The sequence below is a fragment of the Scatophagus argus genome, chromosome 9 (assembly GCF_020382885.2).
Source record: "Scatophagus argus isolate fScaArg1 chromosome 9, fScaArg1.pri, whole genome shotgun sequence".
In the NCBI taxonomy this organism is placed as follows: Eukaryota; Metazoa; Chordata; class Actinopteri; family Scatophagidae; genus Scatophagus; species Scatophagus argus.
Window position 1 is genome coordinate 7,353,201 of NC_058501.1, and position 18,169 is coordinate 7,371,369.

The window sequence follows — 18,169 nt, forward strand, 5'->3', positions numbered from 1 at the left end:
GGTATTTTGACAGAGGCATAGTAACTGTACTATGCTTAGTACATAAGCATAGTACATTAGGAGGACTGAGGTGTGTGTGACAAAAAAGACTTGGACACATAGTTTGATAAAAGTTGGTTTCATTCTCTGCATGCCGAGTCGTATTTGAGGAACTCATTTGGCCAAATAATGTGAGACTGCTATACTGCTGTTTCTGCTGCAGGTGCATTATTTTAGAAATAATTCCATTTAAAAGAGAGCCTCTACATAGCACACAGCATAGAGCTAGAATTTGCTCTGCACCCAGAGACAGCAGTCTCGTAGCTCGGGCCCCAAATCAGATAAGTGACACCGTGCATTGGGTTGAAAATCCATACTTATAGGAGTTATTTTAGTGACACTGGGCCCTTTGTTTCTCTGTAATAACTATGCAGCTCTGACAACAGGCCACTGTTTCAGCCAGTATTAGCATGCAGATTCTCTGGTGTAGTGCAACACCATTTCTGCCAGTACAGTGTGCATATTGTTTCGGAAGCAGGAATGCTCTGGATGTGCTCTGCTGTGGGAGCTGGCTAACCTAATGCATAGCTGTCAAAGTGGACAGAGCTGTATTTCCATCTGTGGAACTAATATGCTGAACCATGCATTATTTTACACAGCTGCACAGGTGGTGATTCTGTTGCAAGGGTAGTGCAGCCCTAAAATGCCAGGTAGATTTGTGTTTATTTCTTAATCATTTTTACAAACCTTCTCTTTTGTGGACCCACTATTAATTGTATTACTGTAATAAATCAAGAAAGTTTTTATACAAGCACTCTGATGCACTTGGGCTATGGTCAAATTAATCTGGGTATTCTGAGCACACCTGCTGCAAGATTGTTTTGACTAACAAGTCTGCACCTCAGGAAACAGTTGGCTGTGACATAGGATGGAAAAAGAAATTAGGAATTAGCACTTTTCAGATGATCGTGTCATTTATGTCACTGTCTTTTCCTGTTGGGCAGGTTAAGGTTCATTCAAGTTCAGATGTGAAATGTTAGCTCTGCAGCAGCAGGAAGGGGCACGGTCTCGTCAAAAGGGCCCATTGTGCTGCTGTGGTTTGTTGTGTGCCATGCAGGCCTGAGCCCATAGATGACCCTTGTTGTTTCTGCGCAGGCCTGGGTGAGGCAGATGCGAACCAGAACAATGGCTGCATCTCGGAGAAGCCGGTGGTGACTGACTCCACGGGCGCTGAGGGCCCCCGCCAGCCCTGGACCCCTGCCAGCACAGCTGACCCTGACGCTGCCACACCACGCCCCCACCTGGTCCGCCTCTTCTCCCGAGATGCCCCGGGCAGAGAGGACAACACCTTCAAAGACCGACCCTCCGAATCGGACGAGCTGCAGACCATCCAGGAACACAGTGGAGCGGCTTCAGATTGCGGGTCGGAGAGCCCCGAACAGGACCTAGATTAGGCTAGCTTTTTTTTTTCCCTCCCTCCCTTTCTTTTCTCTTTTCCCTCCTCCTGTCTTTCAGTCTCTCATTTAAGAGAGCAACAAGAACCCCACTTTAGACAAATAAACCACCAACCACGAGCATAACCATGGCATCTGCAAGCAGCTCTGCACAGGCCGCCTTCGGGCTGGGCCGGAGGAAGAAGAACCCCGGCCTCCTGGATCAGATTGGAAAGTTCTTTGGAGGGGACAAGAAGAGGAAGAGCAAGGTGAGAAAGCAAGAGTGGAGGTGAAAACTCAACCCCTCTCATGTATCTCAGTTCATTTTGCTGATTCACTCCCAGAACCACTTTTTACTTCTGTTTCTTTAACAGATCTTGTATGAATTTGTGTTGGTTTTACTGTTGTTTATATGGTGAACCCAAGTCTGACATAATCCTGTGATTCACATTTAACTGGCTAATACAAATCGTCACTGGATAATGACTTTGGGTGTGGTTTATTTTGTTTTATTTTTTGTTGCAAAGAGGCTGTGATTTTGAATCATTTAAATATGGATTTCTATATCATGTTTTTCTTTTATTTGAATGGTACTGACAGTAGTAGCATTTCCTTTCTTCAGTTAAATTTAATATATCTGTTGTAGATGTGACTTGGTGGAATTTCTGCTGCCATTTTGCAGTCTGTTTATTAGAACGTTTGTCAAACTGGAATTTAGACAGCCGTGTTTCAGTTCAGGTACTTCTGTAAATGATGATGATGATGATGATGATGATGTTGATGTGAGAGCTCATTTAGATGTAATGCTGCCACAGAATTTTGCATTTTGTAGAGGTACTCTGCAGAGAGTTCATACGGCTTCTTTGTAGTCTCTTTGATTTCTGTGTCTCTGGAGTCATTTTTAAACATCTGTCATAAGTCAGCCACAGGGAGGTACTTCACTACTGTTTGCACGGTACAGCTGTCTGCTGAGTCACTTTTAATGATCACATTATGCTATAAATGATCAAAGAGCTGTAAGATGTATATTGACATTTAAAGGCATATATTCAAGTTGGAGCATATTATCACCCTCTGTTTAGGAATATACTGTATATATACACACAAGAGTGCAAGAGTAAGAACAGGCTTATCTTATCCTGCAGACAAGTCATTATGAGGCATTAGAGTCTACTTTGCTTTTAATTGCTTTGTACTTGAGTGTTGTTTAGATACCACCATTTTCATCATTGCCTATAAAAACCTTATTGATCAGGCACACTTTAAAAAGTTTTTATTTTGGATTAGTGTCCATGTTTGCTGTGGAAGAGAAAGTTGTACATTTCTACTGACATCACCTTGTCCATTACGTTCACTTCCATATTTCATAGGCTGCTTGGCACTTCTGTCATGGCTATTAAGAACCAGATTGCAGGGTTGTTTCCACCCCTCCTTAGTCCATGTGGCACGCACTCACTGATGCCCTCTGCAGGCAGTGAAAGTATTGAGTCCACAGCAGCATTGGACATGCATTAAAATCTTATCCTGTTATCCTGACAACACTGCTGCAACATGCTGAAGCTAAATCCCAAAGTTTCTTGTAAGTGCTATCACAAAGAGGATATGGAACTGTTGCTTAGTATGTTCCATCATGTGCGCTCATTTTGACTGTGGACATTACCGATGTTGGTTTAGTTTTGTCCAGCTAACCATGCAGAACTCAAATCTGAGTGCTTTGACAAGCTAATTGCAAAGAAATGACTCTACAGCCTGAAAATATGCATTTCCCCCGCGCCTTATGTCAACTATGAAAAGGTGTTGAGTGTAAGATTCAGGATCAAAAAGATTTTATATACACTGTATGCTACAAGTCTTTCCTCTTCTGCTGATCAGATATGGTTTTGCTTTTGTAAAATGTTGAAATGTTCAGGGAAAATGTCAAGAGAACAAATTGTGAAGCTTTTGTTCAGCATTAGGCCAGTGACCAATTTCCTGCATTTTGATTGAATTGTCTTCTTCTTTATGCCATGATATTGTACACCATTCTCCATATTGATGACAGGTTTACTATAACAAAGTTACAGAAATATATATTTATGTATTCACCAAGGGTTTGCCTTCAAATGATGAGAGTTCACATCTCAAGTGAATGACAGAAACAGGTTTTCCCCACCTCCGTTGCCTCTAACTAAAAACGCAAAACTGCACTAAATTTCTGCTACAAACACTTTACAGCAAAAATTCATCATGAAGACAGATTTTTTTTAGCTTATTTTCTGGTCTACTCTGTCTGTCTGTGTGCACAGATTCTCTGCAGATGTCCTTAACTCATACTTTGACCTCTAGGCTGCAGTATTAGTGGGGAAATCATTGTGTTACAGTTTTCTGTTGGATCTTTGGAGTATGCATGCTTGATTCGATTAATGCCGGGTTGTTTTAATGTTTGGTAGGTGTGGAGATTTTTATGTCTTCTGTCTAGTTTATTTGCATAATTGTCATTCCAAGCCCAATTCTGGGCTTTTAGAAAATATTAAGACAGTACACAAAAGATGATACTCAAAAGAAAATTAGCTATTCAAGCAGAAATTAAAAGTTATAAGGAATAGGTCTTAATATGCATGTGAATTTGTTAAATGGCAGACAGAAGCAGTCATATAATGCAACACAGGAGTGATTACTGTGAATGAATTAGGCTTTAGTGCAACAGCTCACAGACAAAACCAAAACTTGTGTGATACTGTAGTCTAACCCCAGTGTCTTTGATGAAGAGGGGGTGCCTGCAGCCCCCTCACATCAGTTCGCTCACCTCAGGTTCACATGTCTTTGACCCAGTCGGAGAGTTTGTTTAAACCAGCAGTGGATCAGTGCTGATCCCTGATTTCTAACGCCTTCAAATTTGCAGTGGATATTTCTAAGTGTTTGTATCTGTTGAGAAGTGCTGTGACCATTGACCTGTTCCTAACCTGATCCTGTTCTAAGCTTTTTGGATTATTGCTTGATTAAAGCTCTTTAACAACACCCTCTGCTCTTTCTTTGTTTTGTTTCTATTGATGTGTGGCTCCATGTCTCCCTTTTGGTTCCTCTTGTGTTGTGAAAGTTTGATAAATTGTTTTAACTGCTGTGCTAATTAGTGGCAACAGCCAGCCGCTCTGATTTGCATTACTGCAATTTTGAAGTGATTTTTCCAAGTTTAGTCCCAAGCAACAAAGAAAGCCAGTCCTTTGTAGAAAACTTTGCTTTCAGCATTTTTTCACTGTGCTTGGCTTTGGCTGCAGTCTCAGCATTTAAAGTGATAGACTTTAAGAAAAACAATACATTCCAGAGTTCAGTCAATCAATCACACAAACTGCAAAACAAAAGAAGTTATCAGAGAAGGTTTAATGGAAAGCAGAGCTTCTGTTTTATCTCCACTGTGAGCGTACTGAGTAATGGATGACTGGCTCAACTTGTTTGTTGGAGCCTAAAGATAAAATGGTAAGAAGAGCGAATACAACACCCTTCATTCTTTCACTCACAGTTTTGTCCACTAAATGTGCAGAGCTTTGTGATCAGCACAAGCTGATTGTTCTTGCTTCCTGGAGACTCAGATCGAAGAGAAGTATTACCACGTCTGAGTCATTGAAAGCCTCCCTAAAGACTTTGCATTCGCATGAAGAGCAAACGTATTCATGAAGATTACTTCTGCAGCTAAAAGACTCAAAGTTCAGCTTCAGAAATTCAGTCGATACAGGGTCATTTCAGCTTCTATTTAAGATGTAAAAATGTGTGTTTATATTCATACCTTGGTTAAATGGACTAAGAAACAAACAAGCAGGCACCCTGGCACGGGAAGCTACTGCACAGTGAAAACAAACACCGTCTAAGATTTTGAACAGACCTTTTTTAATTTCATTTAAATACAAGCTGCAAATGATTGATACTGCAGAAGTAGCAGAAGGCCTGCTTTATCAGTCACACCTGAAAGAGGAGAGTGCCACCTCTCTCTCAAGCATTTCATTTTTAGGATTGGGTTATATTCTACTTTGCAAATGCATTTATTCTAATAGACCTGTATGAAAGTGGCTCAATAAAAAAAATAAAACAAGTCCGTCAACAATTAATTTAAGATGATTTAAACCTTAATATGTTTGACAATATGTAGGATTAGCAATTGCTAAATTTTGGCGAACCCCCCCCCCAAAAAAAGAAAATCACTCCTCCCAATAGCAGTAATTTACGTACGGTCCCCTGGACAGTACAAATAATTGTTTAATTAGCCTCCTTTTTATTTGGTATTTGATCTTGCAAGGCATGAGACCTGATTGCCCTCTGAGGGGAACAGCGAGCTGCAGCTGCCATGTTTGTGTATCTCCACTGCCAGACAAACTGCTGTGTTTGTCAGCTAGATCGATTGGCCCTGCTCTCCCTCTGTTCAGAATCTGAAAGAGTGGAACTACAAAAAAGATAACTCCTTTCATCTGTTTGAGCAAGGATGCACGGTTTGACACTAGGGGGGCACATAGGTTAATTGTACCGAAATTAATGAATGAATGTGTGAAAGAGTGCTGCCTGCACATATTCAGTGCTACAGGGTAGATACCTGATTTCTAGAAAATAAGCTCTTAACAAATATTAAATGCAAGTCTCTGAGATATTCAGTGTGAAGTGAGTGAAGTTAGAAGACTTCAGTATTTTTATGATGGTGAAGATAATGAAGATATGAGGATGATGATGGAGATTTCCAATGACGAATCTCCATTGTTTATTGAATTATTAAACATCATCAATAATGACACAGTCTGTGACCTCTCACCTCAGATGGGATCATAAACCTGTACTTTGTGATAAACTACAGGTCATGAATACTTTATAGCTCAGTCTGTGTTCTGAATCCTGATTTCTTTTTCCTCATGTCTCTCACTGTGTATTATGTGTGTATTCAGGAATATGGTGTACATGTAAGCTGCTCAACTTGATTAAAGGGGTTTTTTTTGTTAATTATAAAAGAGGGACAATTTAGGAAATGCTCTTATTCACTCTTGCCAAGAGCTGGCTGAGATAATCAATGCTACTCTCATGGCTAATCAGAACTGGAGCCAGATGATTAGCTTAGCTTAGCACAAAGACTGGCAGCAGGGAAAGAGCTAGCCTGTCTCACTAATTAAAACATAGATTATTTTTACATTGCTGGTGAGTCATTCGCTCCACCACCATGGTCCAGTTTGAAATATCTCGGCATTTACTGGATAGATTGGCATGAAATTCTGTACAGACTTGTTCAGCTGGAAGATGGATGCTAATGACTTAACTGATTTCTGAAATATGTCAGCCTTTACAGTTGTTGTTTAAAAAGCTGTTGGATGAATTGTCATCAAATTTTGGTGTATTCCTGTTACCCCAAGAGCAAAATGTTATCACTTTAGCGAGTGTGACGTATATTATGTCGAAGTTTTAATTTGTTACATTCTTTAGTTTTAGTTTTAAACTTAGTTTTACCTAACCTGACTATTGACATCCCCACTGTGCTGTACTTTGTAAGTGGGAATTCAAAAATGCTAGCATGCTAACATATTTAACATGCTGACAAGGTTAAAGTTAAATACCTGCTAAACACAAGCATGTTTTCATTGTAAGCATGCTGTCATGGTATTGTCTAGCATGTTGTTCAAAGCATTGCTGTGTGTGTGTGTGTGTGTGTGTGTGTGTGTGTGTGTGCAGCCTCACAGAGATGCTAGCTGACCTCCTAATTTTGTTTTGTGTTTGGGCAGAGCCAGGCTAAATGTTTCACCAGTTCAGTCTTTATTCTAAGCTAAACAAATCTTATCCTGGTTCTGTAGCTTAATGGGCAGGCGATTGCTATCAACTTTCATCTAATTCTGCAAAAACATAATAACCTTATTTCCTTATTTCCTCCCCTTCAAAGACATATTGAAGCCTGTTTGTCTAGTTTGTATCCTAAAGTAAAGCAACTATAATTCATCCTATACACAGCAACCTCTTTAATGTACAGGTTTCTTACTATCTTCCATCTTCTGCAATTTATGTCTTGTTATAATGATCAAAAGAAAGGAAGAGGAAGAACTGACTAGCGTAGTGAGTTGTGATTGTAACACAATGAAACACAGATGAAAATGAGCTCTTTGTGTTTTCTGCACCTCCTTTTTACTCTTCTACTCTTCTTTTACAAACACCTGAACTGCTCTCTTGCCAGATAAAAAGCAGGGATCAATGATTGCGACCTCCATCTTGAAAACACCCCTGAAGAAAGAGTCTGAGAAGAGCTTGAAAAGCTTGCAGTGGCGGAGGCAAAATACTCATCACACCCACAATCATTTACCAAAAACACAGCTCAGACTTGGCAGAATGCTGTTTAAAATTTGAACGTCTCCACCTGCCAAGAACTAATGGAAACCTAATTTGTCCCCCCCACCCTTAAATATGTGTAATATTCACTTGACATTTTGATGCAGCTGCAGTTAATCAATGTCATCTTGCACTTTTTTTAAAAGCCTTTTAAAATGGAAAAATAGTAGCGAAGAGATTAGATGAGAAGAGAACAAATACGGAAGGAAGGCTCACATCAAAGGGACAACCGGCTGAAAATTGAGACTGTACCAGAGCAATTCATACAGTATTATTTGATCTCCTGTTTCCTTTCCAATCTTTTCCTTTTCTCTTCTCTTTTGCCCAGACAAAGGCACAGCAGCAGCCATTGAGGTCGCTCTACTTTCTCCCTTTCATTTCTGCTTCCATTTCCCATCATTTACATCGTGACTGAAACAGACATGCAAAAAGACACACACAGTGACACACGCTTAAGCAAGAGGACATCATTAAGGGGGTCACTGTTGAAGCAGCGGACCGGCTACAGAGCTGGAATACACATGTTGACGTCAACAACAGAAAGGCTGGATTTACTCCTCATCAAATAGTTGAAATAGTCATTTTTATACACACTGTGATTTTGCTGGATATTACTTTTTTCCAAATGGAAAAAAAAAATCCCTTTATGTAAGTCAGTTGTCCATCTAGATATCCATTTCAGTGAATCGTGCTCTGGGTGAGTGGGTGGGCTACTTTTTCCTTTATGTTTCTCATAATGTATAGATATAATTGTTGGTTGGTCTGTTTTCACAAAACCCATGAAAGACAACAAAGGTGACATATAACAGCACACCACATGTCATCATATTGCATAAATGGAGGTAGCGGTGAAAGTTCTCTTCCCTATCGGTTGCCTCAAGGCTGTTTGATGTGAGATAATGGATGTGATTTATCAAGAGCATCCCACACACACACACACACACACACACACACACACACACACACACACACACATACACATACATAAACACATTTTCCTCTTATATTAATGGGGTCAAAGAAAGGGATGAATGAGGTAACATTAACTGAAAAGACTGAAGAATACTGTGTGGATGGAAATGAGTCTTTTCTCCGGTGGGTCACAGGTTGCTGTGGCATTTGGTATTAAAAGAATTATGCTTTTAACCTGTAATGTGTCTATGCTGTTTGCAAAAAGGATTTTTCTTTTTGTGTAGGAGTGCTTTTACTCTGGCCTAAAAGTCAGAGCAGATTAAGTGCTCATGCTGACATGCTCTCTGTGAAGCCTGATTTTGAAGAACTTGGCTTCATTGATTTGTACTTTGGAGTGATAATTAGTCTTCTTTGTTAAGATTGGGCCACTGAAATACTGAAGAACTGATCATGAAAATATATTTGCTGTCAGGATTTCTGCTTCTCATCTGCCACTTTTCAATGTATAACTCGTATTTTTAAGGGTTTCCACTTCTTTTACAGCGGAGTAATTGACCACTGACCATACAGGTGGTGAAAACTGTTTCCAGACAGGACTTTGGCCCACTGTCATCGGCCACAAGTAGCCCACTAACACTCATAATTCATGCCCTAAAGCATCCTTACACATATCACACAGTAGCCTAAATGAGTCTTTGAATTCAGTGTAAAAGAATAACATATTGCACCATTATGTGATTAAGATATTAAATCACCTGTGCCCCTGCATCCATTGTCTTGAGATGATGATGTATAGTGATTACTGAGTGATTATATATTGTAGAATGAAATCATTGTATGATCTGCAAATTTAATCAAAATTCAGTTCAAAGAGAATTATTATTTATATTTACAGAAAGTAAACACATTTACCCAACAATTTGAAAGTGTTTCTGCAAATTGTCATCAAAAAGAGATTTTTATCTATCTATTTATTTTGCATTTTTGTTCCCATTTTTCAAAAGGTAAGTAGGACAAGCAACAGTCTGAGTTAATAAATTTGTGCAGTAAAAGGACTATTTTTATGATTGTTTATGAATTTTCTCTCACTGTAAGTGCTATCCTCTTTTGATTTATTATTAAGGATTTTGGAGAAAATCCCTGTGAAACAGCATTTCTGCATTTAATTCTTAAAAGCTTAAGGTCAAGTATTTTTCTTTTGTGCATCAGCATACATTTATTTAACATGTCTGTGGTCTATTGTACCTTCCTTTCCTTCCCTGCCCCCCCCCCCCCCCCCCTCAGGGATCTTTCCGAGGGGCTCTCTCTCCAGGCCCTCAGAAAGCCTCTGCGACTTCCCCACGTAAGCGTGGAGCAGAAAACGCTGTGGTCCATTTCTTCCGCACAATTGTGAGTAATAGAAATAACACAACAGGAATACGAGTCTCAATTAGCAGTGTCACCCCCACATGCCCTCCAGCGTTCCCTCCATGTTTGTCTCTTTGCTCTTTCACTTTCTTTTATCGCCACAAACTCAGATAATTTTCTGTGATTAACTCCTCCTCAGGTGTCCCCTGCCCCTCCTAAGTCTAGGGTGAGTCTGCTTTACATTGCCTCTTTTGAACTTAAATGTAAGCACAACAATCCAAAAACAGCAGATAAATAAAATCTTTTTGTCATAAAATTGGGTCTTGATCTGATCACTGAAACCATTTACAACCAGCTTGGTAATAATCAATAAGAAAATTAAGAAATGAAATCAGTAATTATTATCATATTCAAAGTGGATGCTAGCAACCAGACCTTATTTCAGTTTAGTATAGATATATATATATACATAGTGGGCATTTAAACTGAAACTCATTCACTTCATTGTTGCTGCTGAATGTCACTAAATTTGTGCTCTTTTCGATGTGAGCATCTGCCTTGCCTACCCCCTCCCCCAAAAACACACACACACACACACACACACACACACACACATATCTGCTCCCCTTCCCTCTGTTCCTCATCTGCTCCTGCCCCCCCCCCTCCGTGACCCTGTGACTTTCCCCCCTGGACGGACCCTCCTATGTGCCTCCTCTCCTTTCCATCCTGCCTTTGAGCTGAGTAAGACATACATTTCTATTTGTCCCCATTCCCTTTTACCTCTTGTCCTTGTCTTTCTGTTTCTCTGCTCATCCAGTGGAGAGGACTAGCAGCCAAGATAGGCCTGGTAGGTGGTTTAAAAAACTGCAAAAAGCATAGGTATCATGCCTAATTAAACTGAAGGTGACAGTCAGGTCATCTTCTAAAACAGCCTTCGAGAGTGACGCCTGTGACTGTGCTTCCATTTAGTCTCCATCAACCACTTTAGCAGCTGTAATCTGTCCGTACATCAGTGATAACACTCCCATTTTCTTCCGACTTAAGTCCATTTTCAAATACAACCCCTTCCATTTTGTAGCTTTGCAGCCTGACTTATCCATGTCATGTGCGTGTATTGTATATTCATGATAACACAGGCGTAATTCTGCTCTTCATTATCCTTGTTTCATTTCAAAATTTCCTCTGTGGCTGGCTGTAGTGAGGCTGCCTTCTGCTTCATTTGGTAACTTTATCAGCACTTAATTTAAGGTCCTCATACTTGTGTGCAAGTGTGTGTGTGCTTGTTTCAATCACGGAGAGGTGAGGCTAAAGCCAAAATGAATCAAACAAAGGAGGGACTGTATGAAAATTCTTTGGGTGGGACAGGAGGTTAAAAAAGAGGGGAGGGTATCATTTTTCTTTTGGCTTTTTTCTTGCACTGCATTAATATTTCAGTCAAGCCTTCCTTTGAAATATAGAGCTGGTGGTTACATACAGTAAATCAGTAAGACAAGATAATTTATATAGAAGGGAACTGAGTGGAAATTTGAAATTTGAATTTGAATTTAACACCAATTCATATCATTTTAACAAGTTGTTGAGAGGGTGTGAGAGGGTGTTTCCTTTAAGTCAAGGGAGGGTTCAGAAACATGATGACACAGTGATGCCAGGGAGAACCTTGGTATCTTTATAATACGAAACATGTGGATCAGCCACTGTCAGTCCTTTTCATGCTGTTCCTAAATATTTTTCTCATAAATCAGCTTACTAAATGTCTTTACGATGCATCAGAAAACAGGCTCCTCAAGAACTGATTAGCATTTGCTGTGATGTTTTTATGATGATGTGTCAACACATGGTCATGATAATTAAATATACGAGCACAAGATGACTGTCATAAGGTTAAAAGTAATAATACTATACATGTTTTAAATGGTCAGAAGAATTGCAATTGATTTCAAATTTTCAGCAAAATATGCAAGCAGAAAACTTCCCCTAGTTTTCTAAAGTTTGCCTTTTTGTAACTTTTGTAACTCATGCATAATTCACACAAAGCTGGACTGCTTGGATGGAAACCTTGCCAGAAAGGGGAACACAATAAGATAACAGTGAAGAACAAGTAGGGCAAAATCGGATTGCACCGTAATCGATACCTTTTTCCTCCAGTATTTGAGGTTTTTGCACTCTACTCAAATCTATTCCTCTCCACACATTATAGTCTCTTCTCTCCTTACTCTTTGAAAATTTCACCACCTCCACTGAATTGAAAATGAATCTGGGACTCTCTGTAGAAAGGTCAGCCATGTCTTAATCCCCTGACAAATATCTCTAAGACTCTTTTAACACACTGACTCCTTTTCTCCCCTTGCCAGGGCGACCAGAAGTCACATTCTGCTAAAGCCAAGAAGGCCAGTGCAGGGGATGGAAAAGGCACCCTGACTAGGATCTTCAAAATGGTAAAAAAATCTGCTTGTCAAACACTCTTCAACTTATTTCCATGTGGTTTATGTACACTTTGTCTTTCCTGGAAGGGAAATCGCATAGAAAATGGAATATATTCTTAACCACTTTCACTTTCAACTTCTGTTTTTTTTTTTTCTGCCTCAGTGATGATATCAGCCGCAGAGTGAGTAACTGATACGTGATGGAGGGATTCTTGAGCTTAACTCGCTCTGCATTTGTTTGACATGCTTAGAAGACATCCTAATCTCATTACTACTGCAGCAGCAGCAGCAGAATAATAAGAGGCTTTCAGAGACAAGATTGATCATTGTGCATGCTACAAGCTTTATGCCAGCGCTGATATAATCATACCGAAGACGGTAAATCCAGTTCGGAAGGGTCCAGCGGGGCTATAGCTAACATACAGGAGTGGTTGCTTATGCACAATAATATTATGCCTCATAATGCAGTTGCTAGGCATGACTGGCTCCTTCAGGTACGTTGGAGTTGTTGCCAGAACATAAAACTGATATGATCATTAACAACTTGTGCTATGACAAGCAAATTTATTCTGCTATAAAAGGAGGGAAAGGCATAAAATAACTGGAAACACGAGGCCACAAAGGCTGATATCTATGCACATGGTATATAAGTGGTTTTTGGGTTTCTAAATAAATATCTGAATAAAAGGTGTCATCATACTTTCTTTCTACAGCTTGAGAGTGGGTAATAAAGATTTACTAAGTGACTGTACACATGTAAGCAGAAATCATATGCAGGTGGGTGTTAACAGGTTGAATATGAAGTGGAAATTGGCAACCTGATTTTGGTCACTGAAAAGCTTCCAAATACAAAATGTGACTCCTTGCATGACTAAGTGAAGCAAGGTGATCAAACTCCCACACTCGGCATCCAATCTGATCTTCAACTTTTCAGCTTCAGCATATTCATCAGAACTTACCTCAGACTGCCATATTCACAACTGCTTCACTTTCTAATTTACAGAGAAGCTTCTTATTAGTTGATTTGTTTTCATGTGTTATGAGTAGGAGTGGCAGCTTTCATGCTCTGTCAGTTTCCTCCTGTCAGGTTTTAATTAGCCAGCCTCTCTCACTATACCTTAGAGTAGTTAGTTTTGAAATGACAGAGAGTGGAGGGAAAGCCGAATTTCCCTGGGGCTGCATCCTCATCTGTAGAGGCTAAATTGTTGTCACTAAGCTATAGAGTAAACAGCTCTGGGGTTTTTATGAACGTCTGGGATGCTCGGTTCACATCTTTCTGATATGGCTAATTAGCGTTGACTCAGTGGTATCACACCAGCACTTCTGTTTCCTCCACATGTAAATGGCAATAAGAATAAAGTCACATTAACTTTTTTAATTAATGATTCCCACTTTTTTTCTTTTCATTCTCTGCTTTCATTATTAGATTTAAATTCAGGGCCAGTTCTGTATTGAGTTTTTCCTCGTTCATGACAGATAATAAATTTCATCTGAAATGGCTATAAGAATAAATTAGGACAAAAGCTCAGTGCCCAGTCATTCTTTCATGAGCAGTAAAGAGCTTCTCACAATATGGATTATCTTCTTGAGCAATCCATAAAGATTTGTCTCATTTGTATAATCTTTCTGCCTTTCAGAATCTTCTTCACTTCTTTTTTTGGACATGAATGAGAGAGTGCAATGGAAAAAATACAATATAATATCAGAGGTGGACTGGTGAGAAAAACAGGATGTCTCATTGGAAACCTTGACGACAAAAACAAATAGAAAACTGTTTAGGTTTTGCCTCTGAAAGGATTTAATGCCTGAAAAACCACAAAAGAAAACACATTTGCAAGATTTGTGAAGTAATATGTAATTACTTGTGGTCAACAACCTAATTTCCTATCCAACTATATCCAATTTTTTTTCTCTTCACCTCAAGGATGAATAAAGTAGAAATTTCCTCTGACATAAACACGTTTCTGTATATTAAAAACAAAGATGTGATTCAATGGTGATTCAAAATTACGATCTTTTAAGTCAACGTTGTGAAACATTAGGAAATAATTATGTGTCAAAATATGATATTTTGACTTTAAGTCTGACTTTTTGAGTCTGACATTTCACTTAAAATAAAATAATGATATTCTAAGACACTTAGGCTTAATCTCATAATATTCACTTTGAAAATCACAATTTTCATTCCACAGACATTAATTTTGACATATGTTCTAAACTTTTGATTTAATGCCTCATATTTTGTAGTGTCCCTTAACTTTGATATAGTACCCATGATTTTCATTTTCAAAAAGTCCAGATTTTTAGTCAGTCTTACACAGCTTTGACTTACTGTCTCATAATGATGACTTATTGCGTATTTTTATCTTCATCCTGACAGTTCTTTTTTGTTTGTATGGGATTTTTTGTGTTTGTGTATGCAGGCCCCAAAACTGTCCACAAACACACTAACAGTTTATTTCTCACATTAAAGGAATACTCTGACTACAGTGATAAGCCCTGGTCTCATTATTCAGGAGAAGAACTTCTTGTAACGTTCTGTGTAACCACGACTTTCAGTGTTGATGAAACAAGGGCTGATGAAATACTCTCTCTTTTATGATTTTTTTTAACATAAAGTGATAATTGATAATGGCCATCATTAATGGTGAAGGCTAAAAGTAGCTTTGAGAAGTTACGCTTTACTTCACATGCTCTTTGTTTAAGTGCTGGTAAGGCCTTCAGAGAAAGCTGTCTACAGACATGAGTACTCTCATCACACACAAAGTGAAATGACCAATGGGTCACATTCTAAGAATATCAGAGTTATCCTTTAGTGCTGAATCAGACCTGAAGGACGGCCACCCTCACATATTCATCAGATATGTCTTGTCTGTTTTGCAGGGAAGCAGGAGTGCTTCTCCCGCCAAACGCTGAGGTCCCTTTCTACAACCCCTTCCAACAGCACGAGGGCAGATGTTCAAGATCATGGGACTAAAGTGGGGGGAAAAAAAGAGGAAGAAAAGGAGGAAATCTTGTCACCCCTTAAACTCACCTTCCCTTCCACCTCTGATAACATCTTAATGTCCACTAAAACCCTCATGTCCTCTATTACTGCCCCCACCCCTTTGGCTGGTAGATAGCGACACAATCTGTTGCCCCTCCCTGCATGCTTTGTGCTGAGTCTGTGCACCCATCATCACTGGTGTGAACCGCTTGCTGCAATTGATCCTGAAGCCGCTCACTTGTGCAGCCTGCCAGGGCTCTCTATACTTGTGCTTGAGTTTCTCTGGACGTCTTTGATGGTTTCTCTAACAAAAAGGGGGGCTAAACTGAAGCAGACCCGGAGCAGTCAAAGGTTACAGCCGGTGCAAGTCTGACTGACCTGACCGCTTGCTGATTGGGTGAAAAGACCGGGTTGTTTCTGTTTTAGTAAAGAATGGTTTTCTGTCTTGTCAAACCGTCTTTGTCATTCCCTCAATCCTCAAACATAAACCTGTGCTAAAGTTCTGTTCTGCTAAAGATTTTTTAACATACCAGTGCATGTTTTCATTCAACCCTTGTTTCTTTGCCATAATTAAGTGTCTTGTCATCGATGTGATGTTCATCTATGTTTGTCATTATTGCCTTAGGATGGCTCGGGATTTTGTGGCAAAAAATGTAATTTCTAAACCTTCTAAATAAATTTGATGCAATAGCCATTGGAAAAAAAAGATTAGATGAATTAGTCATTTCTAATGTATCGTTTCCTTTTCAATCCATGGGATAATGGCATACACTAATCACCTCCTATGTATTACAGAACTAAATTGTTTCACAGTGAACTGTTTTCCACCTTAAAAACCCTCCAGACCCTGAATCGGAAGCGTGATGATGCCAGATTCAGAGCTTTTCTCTCTGCTTTAGTGTAGTCTAGTTCTCTTCTTTCTTTGTTTCTATTCTATGTACAGCACACATACTGTAAATTCACAAAAAAAAAACACAATAAGTACCTTCCCTAATGACTACCAAAACAATGTGCTGTTTCCTTCTTGTGGATAATTTAAAAACACAAAACACAATTTCAAAAAGGTGCTCTGTGACTAACTCTGCGGACGTTTTCCAGGAAAAAAAAAAGGGTCAACTTAAGAAAAGCTCAGCACTACCACTCGTGCTGTTGAAAACATCCAAATGTGTTGAAAAACCGGTGTGTGCGACCTGTAGCATTCATCCTTCCCACTGTTTGTGCGTGCTTGAGCCTCATGAGTGCTGCGTGGTGTGTTTCTGAATGGATCCTGTGGATGAATGTAAAGATCCTCTTCATTATTGTCTGTGTAATAAAACATGACCAGCCACTTAACTGAGAATAAAACATAAAAATTATAAACCACTCCTACTTTCTGTTTCTTGAAGTGTGTGTTTTGTAATTGACAACAAATGATTCATCATAACAAACCTGACGCTGAAGGAAGAGATGTTACTGGGTCAGGTCACAGCGTCACAGCAGGCGAAGGCATGACATAGTTTCTTTCATTAAGCCAGAATCTCATTTGCTGATCATTATTCATGTGCAGCTTTCTGAGCTACTTATGACTGGAGTGGATGGAGCACCATTCAGGCACCATTCAATTACACAAAGAATATGCACTTTCATGACACCATGAAAGTACAAAGACTGACTGAAAATATGAATGAAACTATTTTTTTTTACCTGATGTTTCTTTGCAAAACATTTCTCATACCCTTTAAATAATGTTTAAAGGGAATGATAATAATAATATTAATAATCAGATTTTTCCCACACAACCATTTATGTATTGATGAATGAAACTTGAATCAGAGGGAATGCAAATGCCAGCCATGGACCAACTGAACTCTACTTTCAATTTTGACAAGTGTACCGACATGTATTTGCTAAACTGGGTTCATTTTCTTAGATGAAAATTAATTCTTAGATGAAGGTCACTGTTAATAAGCAGCAGATTTCTTGCATTACCAGATGTTTAAACAAAAATATGATATGTGTGCTGAAAAGAACAGAAACTGTGCTGTAAACTCTGTGATGGTACAAGTTAAAACTAAAAGTATTTTTGAAGTTAGATGATAAGATTGAGACCACTCAGGTGTGTGTCCATGAAGTGGGGAGCTACAGCCAGAAGGGGAATCAGGCAATTAGCTCAGCTTAACATAAAGACAAGAAGCAGGGGTGGAAACTAGCTTGGCTTGCTCCCGATCCACCTAATACACACTAAAGTTCACTAATAAACATGTTTTATCTTGCAGGAGGAAGGTGGGGAATCAATCCGCAGCTGCTCAAAAGTAAATAATCATTTAGTGTGTGAAATGTACCTGCATTACCTTTTACCAGCATTTGGCCAGTGCTAAACTCCCCACCATGTGAGGCTGTGATGCTGGGGGAGTGCTGCATCAGGGAGACATGAAGTCTGATCCAAAACGATATATATATATAAAACAGATCAATTAGTTTTAAGACTTGTCAAACACAAAGTGTCAGTTTATAATAATATATGATTTTATAATTTTACAACGTTATCAGAGCGGTAATGAACAGGTGCCCTGTGGAGTTTTCATGTAAGCAAGATATATAAACAAGATATACAAACTTGTTTAGTGCATTTCCTTCCTCATGAAGCCTCCTTCCTCATGATCGCTGAGATGATTTTTTGCAGTATTTCAAATATTATACTGTTTACATCCATTATTGCTAGCTCGTAGCTAGGAGCAAAACAGACTAAAACAAGCAAGTGGCAAGATAGTGTTTCATTCTGCCTGCGT

General features: G+C 39.2%; 2 protein-coding genes across 9 annotated transcripts in view; both read left to right on the forward strand.

Moving 5' to 3' along the window:
* mbpb (myelin basic protein b) overlaps nt 1-4,409 on the forward strand; it is a 44,634-nt gene extending 40,225 nt beyond the window's left edge. The window contains exon 4 of the mRNA XM_046398856.1: nt 1,135-4,409. Within this exon, the coding sequence (XP_046254812.1) occupies nt 1,135-1,433 (299 nt within the window). The 3' untranslated portion in view covers nt 1,434-4,409. The remainder of the gene's footprint in view (nt 1-1,134) is intronic.
* Nucleotides 1,550-16,756, forward strand: LOC124064419 (myelin basic protein-like). Of its 8 annotated transcripts, XM_046398858.1 has the most exons (7): nt 1,550-1,681; nt 9,930-10,034; nt 10,192-10,218; nt 10,810-10,839; nt 12,344-12,427; nt 12,579-12,597; nt 15,299-16,756. In XM_046398858.1, the coding sequence occupies exons 1-6, from the start codon at nt 1,562-1,564 to the stop codon at nt 12,579-12,581; spliced, it is 369 nt and encodes a 122-aa protein (XP_046254814.1). In that variant the 5' UTR covers nt 1,550-1,561; the 3' UTR covers nt 12,582-12,597; nt 15,299-16,756. The 8 variants fall into 8 exon arrangements, with proteins under 8 accessions (XP_046254814.1, XP_046254813.1, XP_046254818.1 ...); XM_046398857.1 differs by lacking the exon at nt 12,579-12,597; XM_046398862.1 differs by lacking the exon at nt 10,810-10,839.
* Nucleotides 16,757-18,169: the final 1,413 nt, after the last annotated feature.

What these genes read in the sequence shown, in the direction of transcription:
- LOC124064419 (XM_046398857.1), top strand. Translation starts at nt 1,562, where the DNA reads ATGGCATCTGCAAGCAGCTCTGCACAGGCCGCCTTCGGGCTGGGCCGG. An exon ending in TCCATTTCTTCCGCACAATT is followed by an intron (nt 10,035 to 10,191) that starts GTGAGTAATAGA and finishes ACTCCTCCTCAG; the next exon opens with GTGTCCCCTGCCCCTCCTAA. An exon ending in TAGCAGCCAAGATAGGCCTG is followed by an intron (nt 10,840 to 12,343) that starts GTAGGTGGTTTA and finishes TCCCCTTGCCAG; the next exon opens with GGCGACCAGAAGTCACATTC.